The sequence below is a fragment of the Thalassophryne amazonica genome, chromosome 5 (assembly GCF_902500255.1).
Source record: "Thalassophryne amazonica chromosome 5, fThaAma1.1, whole genome shotgun sequence".
Classification (NCBI taxonomy): Eukaryota; Metazoa; Chordata; class Actinopteri; order Batrachoidiformes; family Batrachoididae; genus Thalassophryne; species Thalassophryne amazonica.
Genome location: NC_047107.1, coordinates 102299842 through 102324503, shown reverse-complemented (window position 1 = coordinate 102324503; position 24662 = coordinate 102299842). Strand labels below are relative to the sequence as shown.

The 24662-nt window shown below is 40.7% G+C and overlaps 1 protein-coding gene across 1 annotated transcript; it reads left to right on the top strand.

The window, feature by feature from the left end:
* Window positions 1-2: 2 nt before the first annotated feature.
* Window positions 3-18257, top strand: kiss1rb (KISS1 receptor b). The gene is given in 7 exon segments (XM_034170990.1): window positions 3-311; window positions 743-867; window positions 6176-6311; window positions 11201-11439; window positions 11888-11927; window positions 11930-12039; window positions 17261-18257. Coding segments are annotated over 7 exon segments (1107 nt in total). The 5' UTR covers window positions 3-91; the 3' UTR covers window positions 17498-18257.
* The last annotated feature ends 6405 nt before the right edge of the window (window positions 18258-24662 follow it).

Sequence of the window (24662 nt, the reverse complement as noted above, 5' to 3'; positions counted from 1 at the left end):
AATCCATCTAACAGCCTTAGTTACTCAAATATATTCCAGTTACTGTTTAGGATTTAAATCACCAAAATTAATCTGACTTTGATGTTTCAGGATGTTGGCTGACTCAGTAGCCAATCACAGTCCAAACTGTGGGTTTGGATGTAACCAGTCTATGGTTTTGGAGGGACAGGGGCCACCGATGCTGGTGGATGCCTGGCTGGTGCCCACTTTCTTTGTCCTCATCATGTTGGTCGGTCTGGTCGGGAACTCGTTGGTCATCCACATCATCACTAAGCACCAGCAAATGAAGACTGCCACCAATTTTTACATTGGTAACATTTCCAATGACAAGATTCTGTTTTGAGATCTCTTGGGTTATATATAGAGAAAGTGTACAAGCATTTCGGAATGAAAATTCTAAAGTGAATGCTACAAGAAATGGGGTCCATTTAGTTTGCAGAGCCAATGATTAAATCACAACAATAAATTAGTTTAAATTTAGTACTTTTTGGAAGGTCATTTCATACTGTTCTGTTGTGAAATTAAGTACAAATTCAACCTCAGTAATTTATTTTGAATAACGAGCAAGAAATTTAATAACTGCAAAATCTTTCATTATTTTTAAATTTCTGGTATAATCTCCTCTTTCCATTAATGGTGGGGTGGGGGAGGTCTTGAATTTGAGGTAGTTTATGATTTGGCACTGTATCAGTAAATTAAAGTGAATATTAATTTTTGGTCCTTTTGCCTCTTTCTCTTTGAGTAAATCTGGCTGTGACTGACATCGTGTTTCTGGTGTGCTGTGTGCCCTTCACTGCTACCTTGTATCCTCTGCCGAGCTGGATATTTGGAGAGTTTATGTGCAGGATGGTGAACTACCTTCAGCAAGTGAGACACACATGTACAGAAAGAGGAAACCCTGAAAGTGTATGAAATTACCATATTTTCTGGAGGATAAGTTGCATCTGCTAAAAAGACCTCTTGAGGAGTAAAAAAAAAAAAAAAACAGTATATAAATTGCACTGGAGCACAAGTTGCACCTATTTCTCGATGATCAGGTCTTTAATCTTTTTTTATTTATTTATTTTTTATTTAATTAATCTTTTTTTAATTATTATTTGAACGTATAGACCCTCGGTCAAGTGATCTCCTGCATACCACAGAGCCGGTGTTCTGTCGAGATGAGGTGCGGTGCGTCAAAACATTAACGTGTCACAGGACTGCTCATTTATAGAGCGGTTTTCTGAAGAAAAATCATTGGAAATGTTTTTTGTTGTTGTTTGTTACCACAAAATTTCTGATTACTGTTAAAAAAAAAGTTTATAACACTTGTAATTAAAATAGCTAAATAAATCAATAAATGGTTCTTTAGAAACCTTTCATCTGTAAATTAAAACCACCTGTTATTTCAGATTAGATAATTTCTTGTTTAACATAAGGAACCTTGGACATTTATTTTTAGACAAATAAAATAACATGGAAACTTGTACATTTTTTTTTAAGTCTGGTAGATTATTTATATGTCATTTCAACCAGAAAAACAAACACTAAATAAATACAAATGTTTATTATAAATGCAACAGGAAATAATTTAACAATGACTGCAGTGTGATTGTAAAGTAGGAGTTCTGTGACATAAACCTCATGATGTTTATATATATATATATATATATATATATATATAGTCATTTAAACTTGTAATTTCGTCAAAATATGTAATTGCCTTTAATGTTGTTATCAGGACAGAGTCATTTCTAAAATATGAATTTGAGCACAATAAGTGGAGAGCTTCTACTTGTGCAGATGTCTTTGGACTTTGATTTCGTGGACATTTTTAATGATCTGTTCATTTATTGTTAAAATATAAAATGAAACAGGTTTTTAAAAAATAATAAAATAGTTGCTGTTGAAAGAACCTTTTATTTAGAAGCAGGTGATGTTATGCTGGATTCTCTGGACCAGATGAAGGTCTCTTCTGCAGCTTTGAACTCTGGTGGTGTTGCTGAAGACACTTTTGTCCTATTTTGAAGAGCAGAGATGTTTTCTTTCGACTGGACTTCGTGGTGTTCAGCTCATCAATGGAAGTTTGGTTGTCTGCACAGCAAATGTTCCTGATTGGGACAAATAAAACATTTCTTTAAGTATAAAGAAACACTAAACAGTTTATATATATAAAAAAAAAGATGTGAAAAAAAAATGCCCGAAAAAAAAAGTTATTTAAAGTTGAAATTTGTGGTCTCTGAAAAAAGCTGTAGCTTTATTTGGTAAAAATAAAAAAGACTGAACCATCTACAAATTAAAGCGTTCTCTCAGATCAACTATGCTAAAAAGCTAAGCTAACGTTAGCTGACCATTAAACCTTCACAGCAGTGCAGAAACATCACGTTTTACTTTTATTTTATCGTCACCTCGATAAAGCTGCAGAACTAAACTCTGCTGGGCAAACTGGGACTTCACATATATCCAAAAAGTGGGAGATTTACTTTAGTTAATTTGGTTTATTTGTTAAATACGTGATATTATTGAATAACTAATATTTTGCTATATTTTCCAGTATTTCTTTTTCTTTCTTTTTTATTTTTATTTTTTGATAACTCTAACATCCGAGGGGGCGAGGTTGATGACTCGTGGCGCCGGGTCCGAGTCGGGGGGGAGTCCTGAGAAAGCAGTGTTTGCTGTAGGGAGAGCTGTTTAGGCCGGGTTGGCCCCGCCGCACCTTGGGGCTTACGCGGGGCCACTGGGGCCCAGCAGGCTCCATCAGATGACACCTGGATGAGACGGGGCATCTCCGTCTCACTACCGAGCTTTGACAGACACCGTAGGACCAGGAATAGTGCAAGTCCCATTTCTCTTGTTTAGAAATCAATAAAATAACAAATGACAAGGATCTATTTTAAACATTATATAAAGCAAATAATATTTTTTTTTCATTTGTTCAATGGTAAGATTATTTTCATGAGGTGAAAGATGGAACATTCCATCTTTCACCTCATGAAATATTCTTACCATTACACTCATAAACATTCCTTATTTGTATATTATTTTGTGTCATGCTTTGATTCCTGGAAAAGTTCAGTATAAATAGTCATTATAGTTATTTTTTATTAACAAAGAATGTGTGAAAGCAGCAAAAAAGCGACTTATTCTCCAGAAAATATGATAATTGCTGCATTTGTCAGATAGCTCTGTGTGACAAAAACAAAACAAACAAAACAAGGTTACCAAAGTCCTTTTTGACACATTTTATTATGATTCCATCATGGCAATAACAATACTTTACAATACTGGACAATTTTAAGTTAAAACAATAAAAAATTGTAACAAATATTTGAACAAGATTAAAACAAAACCTATACACATCATTAATAATAATACTAAATCTGAAATGGAGTGCCGCCGGAAAGTATTCACAACGCTTCACTTTTTTCCACATTTTGTTATGTTACAGCCTTATTCCAAAGCAGCCAGTCTGCTTTGTCTAAGCCTGATCCCGTCAGATCTCAGAAGCTAAACAGTGCAGCATCTGGTTAGTACTTGGTTGGGAGACCTCTTTGGAACACCAGCGACTGTGTGTGTTTCTCCGTGTGGAACTGGAGTTGCGTCAGGAAGGGCATCCAGCGTAAAACTTGTGCCAATTACCAATGTGGATCTGGCTGTATCCGCTGTGGCGACCCCGTCCCGAGACGGGAGCAGCCGAAATGACAACACGCACAGCCTTATTCCAAAATGGATGAAATGAATTGTTTTCCTCAACGTTCTGCACACAATGCCCCATAATAACAATGTGAAAAATTTTTTTTTTTTCAGATTTTTGCAAATTTATTAAAAATAAAAATTTGTTAAGGAATCTCATGTACATATGTATTCACAGTCTTTGCCATTAAGCTCAAAATGGAGCTCATGTGCATCCTGTTTCCACTGATCATCCTTGATATGTTCTACAGCTTAATTAGAGTCCACCTGTGGTAAATTCAGTTGATTGGACATGATTTGGAAAGGCACACACCTGTCTACATATAAGGTCCCACAGTTGACAGTGCATGTCAGAGCACAAACCAAGCATGAAGTCAGTGAATTGTTTGTAGACCTACAAGACAGGATTATCTAGAGGTACAAATCTGGGGAAGGGTACAGAAATATTTCTGCTGCTTTGAAGGTCCCAATGAGCATGGAGCATCATTCATAAATGGAAGAAGTTCGGATCCACCAGGACTCTTCCTAGAGCTGGCCGCCCGTCCAAACTGAGCTATCAGGGGAGAAGGTACTTAATCAGGGACATGACCAAGAACCCGATGGTCACTCTGTCAATGTTCTCCCTACAACAGTCCTCTGTGGGGAGAGGAGAACATTCCAGAAGGACAACCATCTCTGCAGCAATCCACCAATCAGGCCTGTGTGGTAGACTGGTCAGATGGAAGCAACTCCTTACCTTACTCCAAACCTGGAGTTTGCCAAAAGGCACCTGAAGGACTCTCAGACCACGATAAACAAAATTCTCTGGTCTGAGACAAAGATTAAACTCTTTGGCATGAGTGCCAGGCTTTATGTTTGGAGGAAACCAGGCAGCTGCAGGAATCATGGTGGTGGCAGCATCATGCTGTGGGGATGTTTTCCAGCAGCAGGAACTGGGAGTCTAGTCAGGATTGAGGGAAAGATGAGTGCAGCAATGTACAGAGACATCCTGGATGAAAACCTGGTCCAGAGTGCTCTTGACCTCAGATTGGGGTGACAGTTCATCTTTCAGCAGGACAATGGCCCTAAGTACACTGCCAAGATATCAAAGGAGTGTCTTCAGGACAACTCTGTGAATGTCCTTGAGTGGCCCAGCCAGAGACCAGACCTGAATCTGATTGAACATCTCTGGAGAGATCTTAAAATGGCTGTGCACCGACATTCCCCATCCAACCAGATGGAGCTTGAGAGGTGCTGCAAAGAGGAATGGACGAAACTGCCCAAAGATGGGTCCACCAAGCTTGTGGCATCATATTCAAGAAAACTTGAGGCTGCAATTGCTGCCAAAGGTGTATCAACAAAGTACTGAGCAAAGGGTGTGAATACTTACGTACGTGTGATTTCTTAGGTTTTATGTTTAATAAATTTGCAAATTTTCATGTTGCCATTATGGGGTGTTGTGAGTCAAATTTGGGGTGGTGTGGGGTGGGCAGCAAATTTACTCCATTTTGGAATAACAAAATGTGGAATACGTGAAGTGCTGTGAATACTTTCCAGCTGCACCGTAACTTAAAAGCATACATGAAGTATAAACAGCAGATTTTATGATTGACTTTAAATGTTTGGACTGAAGTGGATTCCGGACATCCACAGGCAGGCTGTTCCATAAGGCAGGAGGATGATTTAAGCAAATGTTGTACAACCTGTTGACCTTCTTTGGAACACAAAGGTAGCATCCTGAGATCACAGAGCGCGGCTTCTCTGTAAAAATGATCAAGCTTGTTCTACTTAAAAAATTTAAATATCTCAAAAGGTGAGTAAACTCAGCTTCAACATAAATTTTGTTTCAACACAAAAGGATTATATTAGATTAGATTATAAATGATCATTAATTAAACCATTTTTATAACTTAACCTTTTGCACTGAAACAAAACTTACTGTATGCCGATTTTTACAGTGTTGGTGGCCTGAGGACCCCAGTGGGTGGAGAAGGCCAAGGGGTCACTTCACCTGGCTGCAGCAGACAGATTATTTTAGAGATATGGGGATTGACAGGTTGCCTGCTTGGGTGGTTGCCTTCCACAGCCTAAGGTGGTTTGATGGATGCAGGAAAGCTTGGCGCTTGCACATGCTCCCAGACATCACTTGTGAAAAGTTTAAATTTAAATAATTTCTCACCTTTACGGGAGAGGTCAACACAGGTGTGATGTGCTCAAATTTCCCTGTTCTAGATAAAACTATGGCAGCTGTATTCTGAATCATCTCAAGAGGCTTCATGGTCTTTTGTGACAAATAGAACATTCTAATCCATTCCGGAGGACACAAATGCATAGACAGGATAGGTCTAATTTTTTAGCATTTTTTTTTTCTCATAACAATAAATGAGTGGTCTTACCTACTTCTCCGATATTCGGAACAAAGGACAAAGATGGCTCAAAAATCACACCAATATTTGTAACTTTAATAAAGAGCAGAATTTCCTTTGTGCAGTCAAATTGTGTTTTTAAAAAGTTTTCCTTCTAGGTGACTGCTCAGGCGACATGTATTACTCTGTCTGCTATGAGTGTGGACCGGTGCTATGTCACCGTCTACCCTCTGCAGTCGCTGCGGCACCGCACCCCGCGCATGGCTCTGGCTGTCTCTGTGTCCATCTGGATAGGTAAAAGTATAAAACACACACAAAGTGGTAAATGGACGCCTCTGTACCTGCCAAACCACCACCTCACCAACTTTAACAGCAGCATTATACAGTGATAAATCAATGATGCCACACCCATTTTTCAAAGTATCAGACATGCAGAGAAAATATTTTATGACCTTTGAAATGCAGACTGGACAACCTTAACCTTCTGGGATCCATGGACTCACCGGCTTGTCCAGGTCATTTGACCATGCCTTCAGTAATTCCCCTTTTATGGTACCTGTGTGTAGTATAATGCCCATGCACTGCATATCAAAATGTTCAGAACAATTTCAGATTTCAAATATGAAACATATTTGTTTAGATCACTGTGTAAAGCTCTAAAGCTGAAAATATGACCGTGATGCAGTCTGAGTCCGTGGACATTTTTAAGTCAAGACTATTTGTTTTAATCATTTACTTCTGTTTTTATTTATGTATTGGAATTTTTTTTATTCATTTCTAATTATTTATTCAATTTTATGTTGACTTGTTTTATGTAAGGCGCCTTGAGATGGCTTTTGCTGTGATTTGGCGCATTATAAGCTAATTAAATTAATTAAATTAAAATATAAAATTTGTTGTTGAAATTCTTTATTCATGTAGAGAAACTGTTTTGGTGTTAGAAATGGGCTTACCAAAGTCTTTGGATCACAAATGTAGTGGAATATATGAAAAAAGATTTCAGATCCATGTATAATAAATGTCTAAAATTAAATTATGTGCCACTGGGAGCAGCACGGCAGGAAGCTGGTACATTGCAAACATATTTATAAAATGAAATCACTTACTAGTGTCAGCTGGATGACTTCTTTTTTTCAAATAAATCTTTTATGGTGTGAATACAATTTCTCAGTGATGGAAACTTCAGCATCTACAGTGAGGAAAATAGGTATTTGGACACCCTGCGATTTTGCAAGTTCTCCCACTTAGAAATCATGGAGGGGTCTGAAATTTTCATCTTAGGTGCATGTCCACTGTGTGAGTGTGTTAATAAATAAATAAATATATATATATATATATATATATATATATATATATATATATATATATATGAGGTCTATTAGAAAAGTATCTGACCTTATTTTATTTTTATTTTTTTTCAAAAACCATATGGATTTGAATCACGTGTGATTGCGTCAGACAAGCTTGAACCCTCATGCGCATGCGTGAGTTTTTCCACGCCTGTCGGTTGCGTCATTTGCCTGTGAGCAGGCTTTGAGTGAGGAGTGGTCCAGCCCCCTCGTCAGATTTTCATTGTCAGGAAATGGAATGATTTGGGCTTTTTTTCCATCAGAATTTTTTCAGAAACTGTTAGAGACAGGCAGCTGGAAACCATCAGAAAAATTTATCTGGCTTTCGATGAAAATGTTACGGGCTTGGTAGAGAATAAGGAGTGTTACTGTCGCTTTAAGGACGGCCCCCAGCGGCTGTGGGGCGCGCCACGCTCCGAAGCCGCCATCGACAGGCTGAGCGACCATTTCATTTCTAAACGGATGGCTGTCTGGATCTGTGACCATCGTGTGCCATTTCTCTGGTTATCACAAGAACTGGACATCAACCATTTTCCAGCAGATTTCACTTTTAACAAGAGATTTTGTCATGGAAAGCCGAGCGGAGGCTTCGCGCGTCACGATGGATTCGCTACTGGAGTGAGACAAAACCACCTCCGTTTTGGTCTCACATGACGGCTTTGAGATGGCGTTCAGACAGCTGTCGGTGGTTTTTCCATCGAGTGATTATCCGAGAAATTGTGGATGTTCCATGGACATGCCAGAACATGTCCCGTGAGGCTTCATCACGGCGTTGCTGTCCACCATGCGGCACCGCCGCGACGCGCAAAGCCTCCGCTCCTCTTTCCATGACAAAAACTCATGTAACAGTGGAATGTGCTGTTCATTTCCAAACTGGATGCTGTGTTTTATCCAGGATGTCATCTGGCTAGCATAGGAATTGTGAAAAGACGTGGACATCAGCACTTTTCGGCACATTGAGACAGACGTGCGGAGGAATTCCGCGCGTCGCGGCGGTGCCACATGGCGCAAGGCAACACCGTGATGAAGCCTCATGGGACATGTTCTTGCATGTCCAGGCACATCCACAATTTCTCGGATAATCACTCGATGGAAAACCCACCGACAGCTGTCTGAACGCCATCTCAAAGCCGTCCTGTGAGACCAAAACGGAGGTGGTTTTGTCTCCTTCCAGTAGCGAATCCATCGTGACGCGCGAAGCCTCCGCTCGGCTTTCCATGACAAAATCTCTTGTTAAAAGTGAAATCTGCCGGAAAATGGTTGATGTCCAGCTCTTGTGATAACCAGAGAAATGGCACACGATGGTCATGGATCCAGACAGCCATCTGTTTAGAAATGAAATGGTCGCTCAGCCTGTCGATGGCGGCTCGGAGCTCGGCGCGCCCCACAGCCGCTGGGGGCCATCCTTAAAACGACAGTAACACTCCTTATTCTCTACCAAGCCCGTAACATTTTCACCGAAAGCCAGATAAATTTTTCTAATGGTTTCCAGCTGCCAGTCTCTAACAGTTTCTGAAAAAATTCTGATAGAAAAAAAGCCCAAATCATTCCGCCATTTCCTGACAATGAAAATCCGACGAGGGGGCTGGACCACTCCTCACTCAAAGCCTGCTCACAGGCGAATGACACAACCGACAGGCGTGGAAAAACTCACACATGCGCACGAGGGTTCAAGCTGTCTGACGCAGTCACACGTGATTCAAATCCATATGGTTTTTGAAAAAAAATAAGGTTGGATACTTTTCTAATAGACCTAGTATATATATATATATATATATATATATATATATATATATATATATATATATATATATATATATATATATATATGGAAATCACAATGTATGATTTTTTTTAAATAATTTATTTGTATGTTACTGCTGCAAATAAGTATTTGAACACCTGTGAAAATCAATGTTAATATTTGGTACAGTAGCCTTTGTTTGCAGTTACAGAGGTCAAACGTTTCCTGTAGTTTTTCACCAGGTTTGCACACACTGCAGCAGGGATTTTGGTCCATTCCTCCAAACAGATCTTCTCCAAATCTTTCAGGTTTGGAGTTTCAGCTCCCTCCAAAGATTTTCTATTGAATTCAGGTCTGGAGACTGGCCAGGCCACTCCAGGACCTTGAAGCCCCTCCTTAGTTGCCCTGGCTGTGTGTTTGGGGTCATTGTCATGCTGGAATACCCAGCCATGACCCATGTTCAATGCTCTTACTGAGGGAAGGAGGCTGTTTGCCAAAATCTCGCAATACGTGACCCCATCCATCCTCCCTTCAATACAGTGCAGTCGTCCTGTCCCCTTTGCAGAAGAGTACCCCCAGAGTATGATGTTTCCACCCCCATGCTTCACGGTTGGGATGGTTTTATTGGGGTTGTTCTCATCCTCTAAACATGGTAAGTGGAGTTGATTCCAAAAAGCTCTGTTCTGGTCTCATCTGACCACATGACCCTCTCCCATGCCTCCTCCGGATCATCCAGATGGTCACTGGTGAACTTCAAACAGGCCTGGACATGTGCTGGCTTGAGCAGGGGGACCTTGCTGCCCTGCAGGATTTTAAACCATGACAGCATCATGTGTTACTAATGTAATCTTTGTGACTGTGGTCCCAGCTCTCTTCAGGTCATTGACTAGGTTTTCCTGTGTAGTTCTGAGCTTTCTCAGAATCATCCTTACCCCACAAAGTGAGATCTTGCATGGGATCCCAGACCGAGGGAGATTGACAGTCATCTTGTGTTTCTTCCACTTTCTAATAAATAATCATAACAGTTGTTGTCTTCTACCAAGCTGCTTGCCTGTTCTGTAGTCCATCCCAGCCTTGTGCAGGTCTACAGTTTTGTCCCTGGTGTCCTTAGACAGCTCTTTGGTCTTGGCTATGGTGGACAGGTTGGAGTGTGATTGATTGAGTGTGTGAACAGGTGTCTTTTATACAGGTAACAAGTTCAAACAGGTGCAATTAATACAGGTAAAGAGTGCAGAATAAGAGGGCTTCTTAAAGAAAAATTAACAGGTCTGTGAGCCAGAATTCTTGCTGGTTGGTAGGGGTTCAAATACTTATTTGCGGCAGTAACATACAAATAAATGATTAAAAAAATCATACATTGTGATTTCCGGATTTTTTTGTTTTGTTTTGTTTTTTGATTATGTCTCTCACAGTGGACATGCACCTAAGATGAAAATTTCAGACAGATACAGCTCCTGAAAACAATAATCCCCCATGTGTTTTTCAGCATCAGTTTTCATTGTGTGCAAGAACAAATAAAAATGTAACTGTCAATGTGAAGCTTCTTTTTGATTGAACATTTATTGGCAGGTTTCACTAAGAATCCCAGACTGACACATGCTCCATCCAGTTGCAAGCACATAGAGGCACTGACATTGCAGGACCATGTGACCTTCTCTGGGGTCTAGGGTTGGCTGTGAATGACAAATCATCTCAAGGGAAGATGGAAACTACAGATAAGAAGTTGCAGTGTCGCGAAGTGGTCAAACAAAGTCTCTGTGATATTCTGTTGCTGATTTATTAATAGAAATATGATGAAATGTTGACCTGGACATGCCGATGCATCCATGAACCCCAGAGTGTTAATGGACAAGCTGCCACCGGAACCAGAGTCACTTGGATGGAACCAAGTTGGCACATTCAAGCACAATTACGAAGGTTGAGGATTGTCAGTTTTTCTCCAAACAGCCATGATATTCTTGTTAAAATCACAGGTTAACATTGGAAGTAAAATCTAGTCTGTAAGGCTGAAGCTTCTTGTGGTAATAATGTAATGACTTTGTAGTTCTAAAGAGAACCTGGTCAACTTCAGTGACCACTGTGCCCTCCAGGTTCACTGCTTGTGTCAGTTCCTGTGGCTATGTACCAGCGTCTGGAGGCTGGTTACTGGTTTGGTCCTCAGACATACTGCAGCGAGGTCTTCCCCTCACCCCACCTTCAGAAAGTCTTCATCATCTACACCTTCCTTGCTGTATATTTACTGCCCCTGCTCACCATCACGGCGTGTTACACCTTCATGATTAAACGCATGGGTCAGCCCAGTGTGCATCCCATCGACAGCACCTACCAAGTAAGAGAGACGCTTTTTGCACTTATGTCCACCGATCTCTTCACTCCGTAAGGTCACCCTAGACAACATTTGACCTCGTAGGCTGAGGTTCCAGTGACATCACTTGCTTTGACTGCAGTGTGACTTGCACCAAACTGTACACTGTAACGCCACTGGATTGAGAGCACCCTCTAAAACGAAAATGAAATAAAAAACCTCCTTCTATGATCAATATCAATTCCAGATCAATTCATAGAAAACATTCAAGATCTCCAGACTGAAATGCACTCATTTGTCATGGCCCATGCCTGCAGGTCCTCTAGTGAGACCACATTCTATTGTCAGTTTAGTCTTGGAGTTTGTAGTTTAGAGGGCATAAGGCTGCTAAAGTTCTCTTTCCTGTGAGTTCTTATTCTGAGTCAACCTTGTAGAAAATAAAGACTTCACAAATCCCCCTCTCTGTCTTCAGTTTCAGGTGCAGGCAAAGCGAACAGCAGCAGTGCGTGCACGATCTCCCGTATGGTGGTGGTAATGGTGGCCTTGTTTCTCATCTGTTGGGGTCCCATCCAAGTCTGCATTCTCCTGCAAGGTTTCGGTCACCGGAGTTACATACTGTACAAGGTGACTTTCTTATTATTATCCAAATCATTGTAAGTCCATAGGTCTAACATACAGTCAGGTCCGCAAGTAAATGGAAAGTAGCGCCGTTTTGTGATTTTGCCTTTGTGCACCACCACAGTGGAGTTGAACTGAAACAGTCGAGATGTTTTTTGTCATGTAGATGGTCACTGCGGACCCGGCGCCACGAGGGAGCGTCATCAACCTCGACCCCTCGGATATGAGAGTTATCAAAAATAAAAAAGAAAGAAAAAGAAATACTGGAAAATATAGCGCCTCGCAGTTTCGCGGATTTTTTTAGTCCAATTTTGCATGCTTTTTTTTTTTACAGCACATTGTGCTCTGCGTCCTCATCAAGCAGGCCGGTGTTCTGTCGAGATGAAGGGACACCTGTTGCAGCACCGCGACGGGAGAGTACGCGCATTGTGTTCTGCGTGTCTTTTTAGAAGAATCTTCTCGCCCAGAAGAAAAAAGAGCGCCAACAACTACCCATAACTGTGTTCCTCACTCGGAAAAAGACACCTGCAGCGAGGTGTGAGTGGAAAAAGGTGCGACAGTGGCGCGGCGCCAGGACGAAGAGGCGCGATCAGAGGAACTGTGAAATACTGGTCAGTCACTATTAATAATTTCTTATGTGTCCAACCTCGTAGGTTGATCGTTAAAATTAAATTCATTAGTTCTAAAAGTCATCATAATTATTTATAGGAAAAGTTCTATTTTTATTTCTCAAACAAATGTTTGGGCCTGAAAACAGGTTGGTCTTATTTTTCTACTAAGGTTTGAACTTTGAGTGTTTACACACGAGAGAAAAGTGAGAAAATGTTAATGCCTGTTTCAGAAAAGTGTATAAAGTGTGTAGTGAGGGGTTTTACAGCCTTAAAATGTCTATAATAATTTTAAAAATAACACTGACTACTTCATGGATTTCGCCTATTGCGGGCTATTTTTAGAATGTAACTCCCGCGATAAACGAGGGATCACTGTATATCTACATGAAAGCTTTATTTTTGACCCATTGTGTGACTGTGGCGCCCAATTGCGCTTTGTTTGCGCTTGTGATGGAGGGCTGTATGTGGGGTTAATCTACTGTCTCGTGTCGTTTCTCAGATCAGTTGTTGGTTTGGTTTTGTGGTATGCAGGAGATCACTTGACCGAGGGTCTATACGTTCAAATAATAATTTTAAAAATACTGTCATCACTCTTTACTCTTAGTCAGTCTCTTACAATGGTGTAGCCTAAATACACAAGCTTTCTAGGAGCGCACCCAATTCATTACGCACGCTCAGAGGCAGGAACCCTAATTTTTTTTTTCTGGCGCTGGGCCTGGGTCACTCTCAAATGGTTGATTGAATGTGTTTGAAACTACAACTCTGAAATATTTTGAGGCCACGAAAGACTTAATTTTTTAACTCTTAAAAAATGAAAAACAAAAAACTTAATTAATTAGGTCTGTTCTAAACAACTTGTGGAATTTCTGTGATGATGTTTGGCATAAAATGAGAATGGCAGTGAAGGAGCAATCAGGAGTTCCCGAAAGATACAGCATGCAGTGTATTGCCAGAGCCTTCTGCTTTTCCATTCTCAGAGGCCTTTAGCTTGTCAGGGCTGTGATTAGATGTATAGTCATGAACGGCAGAAACACAAAGTGGTATATCACCCTCAACTTTATCTAAAGTCTGGGTTTTTTAGTGAGGTTTAGGGCTAGTGGCTGGCTATCACCTTAGTATTTCTTCTGTTTTTCTTGTTGCTTAATACTACCTTATTTGTTGTCTTTCTGCCACCTGATTCTGTTTTTTTTTCTCTCTCTCTCTCTGTTTGAGGTGTGGCTCCATCCAGAGTTGGGAGTGGGTGTCTTCTTCTGCAAGCCTCCCATCCTGTACACCAGCATGGACTCCCAAAAATTCCCTGTATATTTGTATTGTCAACTGTGTCGGTCGCATGGCCCAAGCAGAGGGTCACCCCTTTGAGTCTGGTCTGCTTGAGGTTTCTTCCTCAAATCATCAGAGGGAGATTTCTTTACAACTGTTGCCTGTGTGCTTGCTCTGGGGGAAGTTGTACGTTCCAAAATGTAAACAATAATAAGTTATCACTGCTTACGGAGGGCAGTCAGTTAGCCAATTTATGAAATATTGTTGCTATTATGTGGCTCTCCTTATGTATTTAAAAGTGCAACCAAGTGGAACCAAACTTCCCACTTCAGTTAAATAGCATCGGATTTAAATACCTTGGTATTACTTTGACATGCTCATTATCTAATATATTTTCAGCTAACGTATCCCCCCTTATCGCAAAGATTAAATCAGATATGAACTGGTGGAGTAGGCTTACACCTTCTTTAATTGGTAGAGTTAATGCTGTCAAAATTAATATTTTGTCCAAATTACTTGTTTGCTCCAATTCATTCCTCTTTTTCTGCCAAAATACTTCTTTGTCTTTTTAAACAAGTCTATTTTATTTTCATATGGGCTGGGAAATCTCCAAGAGTTTGCAAAAGTTTGTTGCAACAATGCAAATTGACCAGTGGTCTTAATCTTCCTAATTTTCTGTACTGCACACATTCAAAAACTTTGTTTTTGGGTTGGATCACCTAATACATCTTGGTGTAAAGTGGAGCTATTTTCCTGTAAGACATCCTCAAATTTTGCTTCATCCTTGCCTGTCAAAATCTCTAAATTTGCTGATAATCCTGTAGTGTTGAACACTCTTAAGGGCCCCTTCACACATAACATGAAAGACGCAGAAATCGGAAGAAAATCCACAAACCAAACACAAAGTGGGGAACCACAAAACATTCCATCTGCTGTCATTCGTGCATGCACAAACACAGTGTGAGCAGCTGGAACGTGTTGCACCACATCGCGCCTCTGTTGTGGAGAAAACAAAATAAAAACCACACCCCATAAAAAAACATGGCATTTTATTGGATCCCTCTTAGCAAGCAGACAATCAATCAATCAACTCAATCAACTTTTTTCTTATATAGCGCCAAATCACAACAAACAGTTGCCCCAAGGCGCTCCACATTGCAAGGCAAGGCCATACAATAATTATGAAAAAAAAAACAAAAAAAAAAACACAAGTATGAACCGTCTGCTCCTCTGTAGATGACCTATTGTCACAGATGTACAGTCAGGAAATGACATGAATGAAGCAGTGCGCTCTCATTATGTCTTATTATGTCCTGCCGGGTATATAAATAATTAATACAATCACTGGACACCTGATGAGATACTGGTATATAATTAGTGAAAATCACTGGGTTGATATAAAAAATAAATAAAAGGGGACCCAATACAGAACCCTGCAGTTAAATGACCCTGGTTAAATAAAAAAATTAAATGCCACTCGTGGGATTTGAACCTGCAACTTACAAAAGCTCTGATTAAGACAGAAACTTTACCACTGCACTAGAATCACTGTCTTATAACAGGAGTGTGAAATGCTTAAATTCAACAATGACATAAATGTATGTTTTCAAAAAAGAGAAATTAGATGATGTATAGACACTCGTGTCAGGCCGGTACACAGCCTGCTGAGGTGCGCTGTGTGCGGCCGCTGCGCAAAGGCGAAAGATGTTTTATGTATTTCCATGTGAGGAGAGCAGGCAGAGACACGCGCCTCATGGAGGAAAGTTGTAAGGTAATGTCATTCAAAACATGGTACGTGTTCCCCAGCTGCGACATCCAGGAGCAGAGTTCTCAACAGCAGCTGCTGTTGGTAGACACAGCCCCCCTGTCCATTCAGCACCCAGACCAACATGTCACTGTTTCTGTATTATGTGGTTATTCATTTTACTTATTTGTTATGTAATTGCGTATGTAGGTATTGTTGTAATTATTTATATACCTGTCATGGCGGTGCTGTCTGTGTTTTTAATGTGACACGTCGTGTCAATCAATCAATCAATCAATTTTTTTTATATAGCGCCAAATCACAACAAACAGTTGCCCCAAGGCGCTTTATATTGTAAGGCAAGGCCATACAATAATTATGTAAAACCCCAACGGTCAAAACGACCCCCTGTGAGCAAGCACTTGGCTACAGTGGGAAGGAAAAACTCCCTTTTAACAGGAAGAAACCTCCAGCAGAACCAGGCTCAGGGAGGGGCAGTCTTCTGCTGGGACTGGTTGGGGCTGAGGGAGAGAACCAGGAAAAAGACATGCTGTGGAGGGGAGCAGAGATCGATCACTAATGATTAAATGCAGAGTGGTGCATACAGAGCAAAAAGAGGAAAGAAACAGTGCATCATGGGAACCCCCCAGCAGTCTACGTCTATAGCAGCATAACTAAGGGATGGTTCAGGGTCACCTGATCCAGCCCTAACTATAAGCTTTAGCAAAAAGGAACGTTTAAGCCTAATCTTAAAAGTAGAGAGGGTGTCTGTCTCCCTGATCTGAATTGGGAGCTGGTTCCACAGGAGAGGAGCCTGAAAGCTGAAGGCTCTGCCTCCCATTCTACTCTTACAAACCCTAGGAACTACAAGTAAGCCTGCAGTCTGAGAGCGAAGCGCTCTATTGGGGTGATATGGTACTACGAGGTCCCTAAGATAAGATGGGACCTGATTATTCAAAACTGTCAGTGTGCTGCAATCCACTGACAGGTGGCTCGCTGGACTGTGTGAGCGCAGACCTGGCTGTCAGGCCCCCATGTGATCATGTCTGTACATACATATCAGCATTTTATGCAAGTGTGCCCCCCTCCCATTATGCCACATTATTTGTCTGATCATAACAATTCCAAAAAGGTATAGTTTGGACTATCTATGACTGAATTTCATGGAGTTATGAGATAAAAACAGCAAAAATGACAAAGGTCAGTTTCAGTTTGTACAGGGGTCAAAAGTTAAAGTTGCTCCAATTTTGGTAAAAAAAAAAAAGAAAAAGAAAAAAAGATGCAAATTATTGATTAATAGCATTTTAAAGAGGAATAGTTTGCACCATCTGTCATGCTTAGTTATCATGTTACGAGTAACATATGTCATGCGTTAATGAATCCAATGGACGTCGACCTTGTTTGACCTTTACTCTGGAGCCCAAGCATTCAACACAGTCAAAACTATTCCATTTATTAATCCTTTTATTTCAACCAATAATTTGCATGACATGATAAAGGTTTGGACGTAATAAGATGAGAATATGTAAATAATCTTTGAAATGTGAATCAAGCCATGCTAAATGATGTGACTCAGGTCAGTGTATTTTACTGATGAATTTTGCGTTCACAGATGAAGATTTTTGGTCACTGCATGTCTTACTCCAACTCCTCTGTCAACCCACTGGTTTATGCCTTCATGGGTAATAACTTCAGGAAAGCCTTCAAGCACGCCTTCCCCGCTGTATTTTTGTGCCGCACGTGGAGGAGGGTCAGGGTGGGCCCCACGGACACGGAGCATGGGAGAGAAAGAGAGCACTGGGACCCCAAGAGAGAAGCAGAGACACACTTCTTTTCACCTGAGTCCTAAAGGCCACACTGGCCTTTCAAATACTGTTCTCATTGTTTATTTATTGTGCACACCAGAGCACAAAGGGATGTGGAGGCCCACTGAAAAACAAAAATAGCTGTAGCATGAAAAGCCTTACAATTGGTAAAACCTGAATGAATTAAGTTATTTGAACTTACGTTTGTAAGTTAGGTCAACTCTAGATCAACTCTAACTTACAAACTTAAGTTCAAACAACTTAATTCAGAATGACCAAGTAAAATGGGCTTAATATGCATCATTACAACTGACGATCAAATAACACAAATCAGAGTTTGGAAGAGTGTTTAAATTAGCGTGGTGTCAACATGCTTTTTTTTTCACCTAAAAAAATGGACACACAGTCCCAAAGTAACCCAAAGTTAATGAAATTAGAATGATGAAGATGCTGCAGATATGTAGTGCGACGCTCATTAATGAGCAGCAAAGTTTCAAGGAGCCGCAACAGGTCTGATGTTGACTTGAACTACTAATTAACTAAAACATTTCAACAAATACTGCAGAGAAAGAAGCAGCGATTACATATGAAGAAGCTGTTATCTTATCTCAGGAGCAGTGATGTGATGTGCACACACTGTTTTCTTTCCCTCCTTTTTGCCTACAATGAAATCCTGCACACTCGCCGGAGGTTTAAATCTAATGCAATGCTAAACTACTCTCAGCCTTAGGATCATTGTCTTCTTTACAATTTGCAGTTGTTTTATTGGTATCCCAGTGCAACGTATATATGTGTGTATATACACTCAACAAAAATATAAACGCAACACTTTTGGTTTTGCTCCCATTTTCTATGAGATGAACTCAAAGATCTAAAACTTTTTCCACATACACAATATCACCATTTCCCTCAAATATTGTTCACAAACCAGTCTAAATCTGTGATAGTGAGCACTTCTCCTTTGCTGAGATAATCCATCCCACCTCACAGGTGTGCCATATCAAGATGCTGATTAGACACCATGATTAGTGCACAGGTGTGCCTTAGACTGCCCACAATAAAAGGCCACTCTGAAGGTGCAATTTTGTTTAATTGGGGGGGGATACCAGGCAGTATCTGGTGTGACCACCATTTGCCTCATGCAGTGCAACACATCTCCTTGGCATCATCCGTGAAGAGAACACCTCTCCAACGTGCCAAACGCCAGTGAATGTGAGCATTTGCCCACTCAAGTCGGTTACGACGACGAACTGGAGTCAGGTCGAGACCCTGATGAGGACGACGAGCATGCAGATGAGCTTCCCTGAGACGGTTTCTGACAGTTTGTGCAGAAATTCTTTGGTTATGCAAACCGATTGTTTCAGCAGCTGTACAAGTGGCTGGTCTCAGACGTCTTGGAGGTGAACATGCTGGATGTGGAGGTCCTGGGCTGGTGTGGTTACATGTGGTCTGCGGTTGTGAGGCTGGTTGGATGTACTGCCAAATTCTCTGAAACAACTTTGGAGACGGCTTATGGTAGAGACATGAACATTCAATACACGATCAACAGCTCTGGTTGACATTCCTGCTGTCAGCATGCCAACTGCACGCTCCCTCAAATCTTGCGACATCTGTGGCATTGTGCTGTGTGATAAAACTGCACCTTTCAGAGTGGCCTTTTATTGTGGGCAGTCTAAGGCACACCCTGTGCACTAATCATGGTGGTCTAATCAGCATCTTTGTATGGCACACCTGTGAGGTGGGATGGATTATCTCAGCAAAGGAGAAGTGCTCACTATCACAGATTTAGACTGTTTGTGAACAATATTTGAGGGAAATGGTGATATTGTGTATGTGTGAAGCAGCAGGGACCTTCGTGGCCGGGACGACGGTGGGGGATCGAACTCACGCGCAGCTCGCACCAAAAGACCGTTCCTCCACCAGGTCAGCCAAAGGGAACTCCCCGTTAGCCAATCTAGCGGGAACGTCTTTCAATTGGGACCGGGACTTTCATCCCGCTACACATCTCCCCCACCATTTTGACTTCGTCCCGAAGTCACAGGTGCATGTTAGCATACTCTGTGATCCACATCCTGTTCGTGACGCCAGATTGAAGCAGCAGGACCTTCGTGGCCGGGACGACGGTGGGGGATCGAACCCACGCGGCTCGCACCAAAAGACTGTTCTTCTACCAGGTCAGCCAAAGGGGAACTCCCCGTTAGCCAAGCTAGCGGGAACATCTTTTCAATTGGGACCTGGGACTTTCATCCCGCTACATGTGGAAAAAGTTTTAGATCTTTGAGTTCATCTCATACAAAATGGGAGCAAAACCAAAAGTGTTGCGTTTATCTTTTTATTGAGTGTATATTTCATATATTACAACAAAAAATCTGCCCTATACTCATAAACCAGCCCTCATGAGCTACAAGAAAAATAGGGTGACACAAAAAACAACATTGAAAATACCAGGCTTTGTATTGCTTTGCTTTTCATTCAATCAGGAGCCCGCATTTCTCAGCCCCACCAATGACACACCCCCATTTTATGTTATCCCGGTGACAAGTGCAGGATCCTGATACAGGATCCAGATCATTTCATTCACATAAGAAGATGTCTGATCAATGTGAGCATTTTAGTCTCCCCAGCAGGGAGAATTCTACAACTTGAGTCTCATACTGAAGTTGTGAGACACCAAGACATTATTGAAGAGGACACTCATGAGTTTATAGAGAGACATAAGAACAAGAACACCACCAGGAAAATGGAGAGTGATGTGAACTTATTCACTGAATGGCTGAGTGGAACCAAGAAGGAGAAGAGAAGGCTCCTTGTTCTTTCTCCAGTGAAACTTGACAAATGGATTTGACGATAATTCTTGTTCTTTATTTTTGTTGTAATATTTTCGTTTTGTTTATTTTTGTTGTATGAGCCCTTGTCCTTCGAACTCAGGTTGATATAGATACATTGGAGCATGATGCAGGCTGTGATACATAAACACACGTGATAAGGTGTATATATATACTGTATATATAGAGAGAGATTTCATGTGACGTATCAGTCACGTGATTTTGCATCCTGCAGCCATTTTGGATTACGATGTGGTGGTTGCTGTGATATGCTATGTGCATTTGCCAAAAAATTGCAGAAGCTTCAACAAAGATCAACTTTTGTGCTGTCGTCGGTTGTTCAAACAGAGGTGATAAAAATGAGGCAGGTCGCTCATTTTACAGGTTGCCAGCAGTTATTGTGCATCAAGCAGTGGAGTGTTATACAAGCTTTCTAAACGACACAGAGACCAGGCTCAGCAGATCTGAAAGAAGCTTTAATATGGCCAGAACCAAGCAGACCGCCCATAAATCCACTGGAGGTAAAGCTCAGGAAGCAGCTTGCTACCAAAGCCGCCCTGAAGAGTGCTCCAGCTAGCGGGCGGTGTGAAGAAGCCTCACCGTTACAAGCCCGGCACCGTGACGCTGAGAGAGATCCACAGAGTTGCTGATCCTCAAGCTGCCCTTCCAGTGCCTGGTGAGAGAAATCGCTCAGGACTTCAAGACCAACCTCCAACTTTCAGAGCTCCGCTATGATGGCTCTGCAGGAGTCCGGCAAGGCTGACCTGGTCGGCAGCTTACGAACTGTACCATGAGCCATATATATATAATGGTTCATCTTTCAGCAGGACAGTGACCCTAAGCACACAGCCAAGATATCAAAGGAGTGGCTTCAGGACAACTCTCTTTGAGAGGTGCTGCAAAGAGGAATGAGCAAAACTCCCCAAAGATAGTTTCACCAAGCTTGTGGCATCATATTCCAGAAGACTTGAGGCTGTAATTGCTGCCAAAGGTGCATCAACAAAGTATTGAGCAAAGGATGTGATTACATATGTGGGTGATTCTTAGACTACGGGCACTTATGTCCTTTGATCATATTGTATGAAAAACAGAAAAAAGGGGAAATTTCACACTTTTATAGTTATCTTTACAATGAAAGTGTGTTAAGAAATTTGTTCTAGTAGTCTGATGACTTTTTCACCTTTTTTCAGCATCATTATATGCAAATATTGCCGTTTTGTGCTTGTCCAACATCCAGACTTGATCTTCAATGATAAAAATGAATGGTAAAATGTCTTTTCTAATGTTTTAAAATATCTCTGAATAAAATATCAGTAAAATAATCAAAACATAATTGGGGTATTCAATGTCATACAACTGTTGTGATTTTTTTAAACAAAATGTAGTTGTCCCACACTATTGCCGTAATTTCCACCACAACACTGTAATGTCCCTTTAAAAGTTACATCCTGTGAATACTTTCCAGATGCACCGTAACATATGCTAACACTAAAATATGCTAACTTACCAAACTGAATGAATTATTGTATAACTAAATTAAGCAATTTTCAATAAACTTTTGCTTTTTTCCAGTTTCCACTCCTTTTTAAAATGCATTTATTGAAACATCATGATCAAAACGATGTTCTGCACCGGTACTATACGCCGGGAGGCACCAAAAGGGTACTGTTTTTTTATTGTAGGGAATGGGCTGTTTTAAGAATTCAAAAAGGTGATTTAAGGAGGAACTGTAATGATCAAGGTCACTGCATGTACGTGTAATTCAAGTCGGCTGCTTTATTTCAAATAAAGCTAACTCTAACATTTCATTGAATCGATACAACCAAAGGGAGCAGACGATTCATAATTAAGGATTTAATGGCTTCATGGTTTCAACACTTAAAGGAAACTGGTCAAACGAAACTGATCTGACATCGCTCTGTGCTGTTAGAGAAGCAAAATAAAGCAATGCTTCATAAGAGTTGGACTCAGTCTCGGCTGTAACAAACATGATAGGGAGCAATTAGAAATGGACAGAAATCTCCCACGTGTTGGCCTATTATGTTCCACCTATACACGTTGTCAGTACATATAGGCGTGCGTCAACTAATTATCATTCTCAAGCTTTTAACACCCTGTATGACGATGCATCATACCTTTTGGTGCCTTCCGGTGTTTGCAAATCTGAAATAATGAAGGGACAACAATGTCAAGATGCACTGCATTCTAGGATTATAGATGCCATGTTCATTTACGTTCATGCTCACCAACGCAAACAGCAGCGGCTTTGCGTGTTTATGTCAGTTCATTTATTCTAAGTTTCCTAACTGGATTGAGAACACCTCAGGATTCCACACAGAGTTATGCGACTTGACTGAAGATAGGGAAGTGTGGGTTGAGCTGCTCGGCATACTGCCACTGCAACCCAGAAAATAAACAAATGTTCTGTATTTCCATGTGGTGAATATTGAATAGTAATCTATAAATATAAAAGACTATGTATGTATGTATGTGGCACGGTCTGTGTCCACTATGCAGAGCCACAGCAATTAAGTAATCGACACCAAACTTGCTATGGTCACTGGGGCCCTTAGGTTGAAAGCGCATGTGCGTGAACACACACATGATCAGCGTTATATATTAAATCATGACCCGCTCACTGGAGCCCTTATTTTCGCAGTTCATGTTACTCAGCTCAGGTAGCATCACACTTTACTTACTACATAGTAGCGGCTGGCTCTTTAATTACAATCCAAACAGGCCAACGCACACTGCGTGTGAGTTAAGGCATGTTTTTTCAATTAAAATGTACCTGCTGTGTACGACAGCCAGAGCACTGCAGTGATATGACATGCTGTCACCTTTTTATTATCATTCACTTGAGTCTCATGAATGTCACAAATTGCTCTATGAAAATTAATGATGACAACATACACACAATGCAATGCGACTTACTACACCTTAACTAAAGTGACATGAAATATACAATGACATGGCTAAAATTCATCTCTATTCAGGCCCAGATCCAGACCGGTTTGGACCGATACAGTTGCATCGGTCAGATTTTTTTACGCATCGTTCGTCATCGGTTAAAAAAAAAATCTCGAATAATCCCGAATAGCGCTGAACGTGCCCTCGCGGTGAACACAGCTTTGATCACAGCTTGGATCAAAACAAACAGCGTCAGTCCAGTCGAGTCGATGATCATGGCATCCAGGAAAAAAGTTGTGCAAGGAAAATTGGGTGCTTATTTCAGCAAGAAACGGTGAGTGGTTTATAAATAGTTTTCAGACAATAGTGTGGTTTGAAAGGCATTCTATGATGACTGAAATTAAATTTTCAGCGGTTTTCCATCTAAAATTGTTGGATGATCGATGCCACATGTATTGATTGTAAAAATATTTAATTTATCCATAAATCATCATGGAAGTATGCCTGGTTTAAGTGCATTTATGCCACACACAAACTTTCAGATCGGAAAACATTTTATTTATTTACTAAATACATGTATCCAAACTAAGGCACCCATTCGGTCAAGTGGCATAGGACACTTTCCGATAAAGAAATTAAATCATTGTTGACACACAGAACTTTTTTCATATATTAAATACACTGTAAACTGGTAGTTATAGTTTTCTTCTGGAGCAAATAAGTACTATTAGAAATAAATTCTATAAAATTCCAAAAACTACACCGTAAATGTGTAGATCTATTTTTTTTTTTCTTCTGGAGTGAATAAATATTTAAAATAAATTCTATAAAATTCTAAAAACTACACTGTAAATTTGCAGATCTACTTTTCTTCTGGAGCAAATAAATAAATTCTGCCAAATTCTAAAAACTTGATTATTTTTAAATTATAGGAAAGTTCCACAGCCATGTGATACATGAATAAAATAAAAGAATGAAGATTACTGAATAACAAGACGCGTACGATTTTTATTTTATCATTGGGCAAAAATGCATCTGTCAGATTTTCACTCTGGATCCAGCCCTGCTATTACCCATGTGTAGAACAGGTAATTCACGTAGTTTTATATAACGCTGAAAAATCTAACTCCATTCAATAATGGTGGGAACACCTGCAGCATTTCAAAGACAGGTCACCATTCTGATGAGTTGTCATCTTGTGTGTACAGTTATATGAGCGAAGCGACGCGCAGAGGTTCGAATCTCGCTCATGGTACACTGTATCCCAGACAGGAAGTGCCAAATGTTGAGTCCACAGTGAAACAGGAAGTGTCAAATGTTGAACACTTCCTGGATTGACAATAGACGAGATCTCGTGGACTCTCATGGGAATTCAGTGGCAAGTTCACACTGAAGCAGGAAGTGCCAATTTTGGAGCCCACAGTGAAACAGGAAATGCCAAATGTTGAACAATTCCTGGACTGACAACAGACAA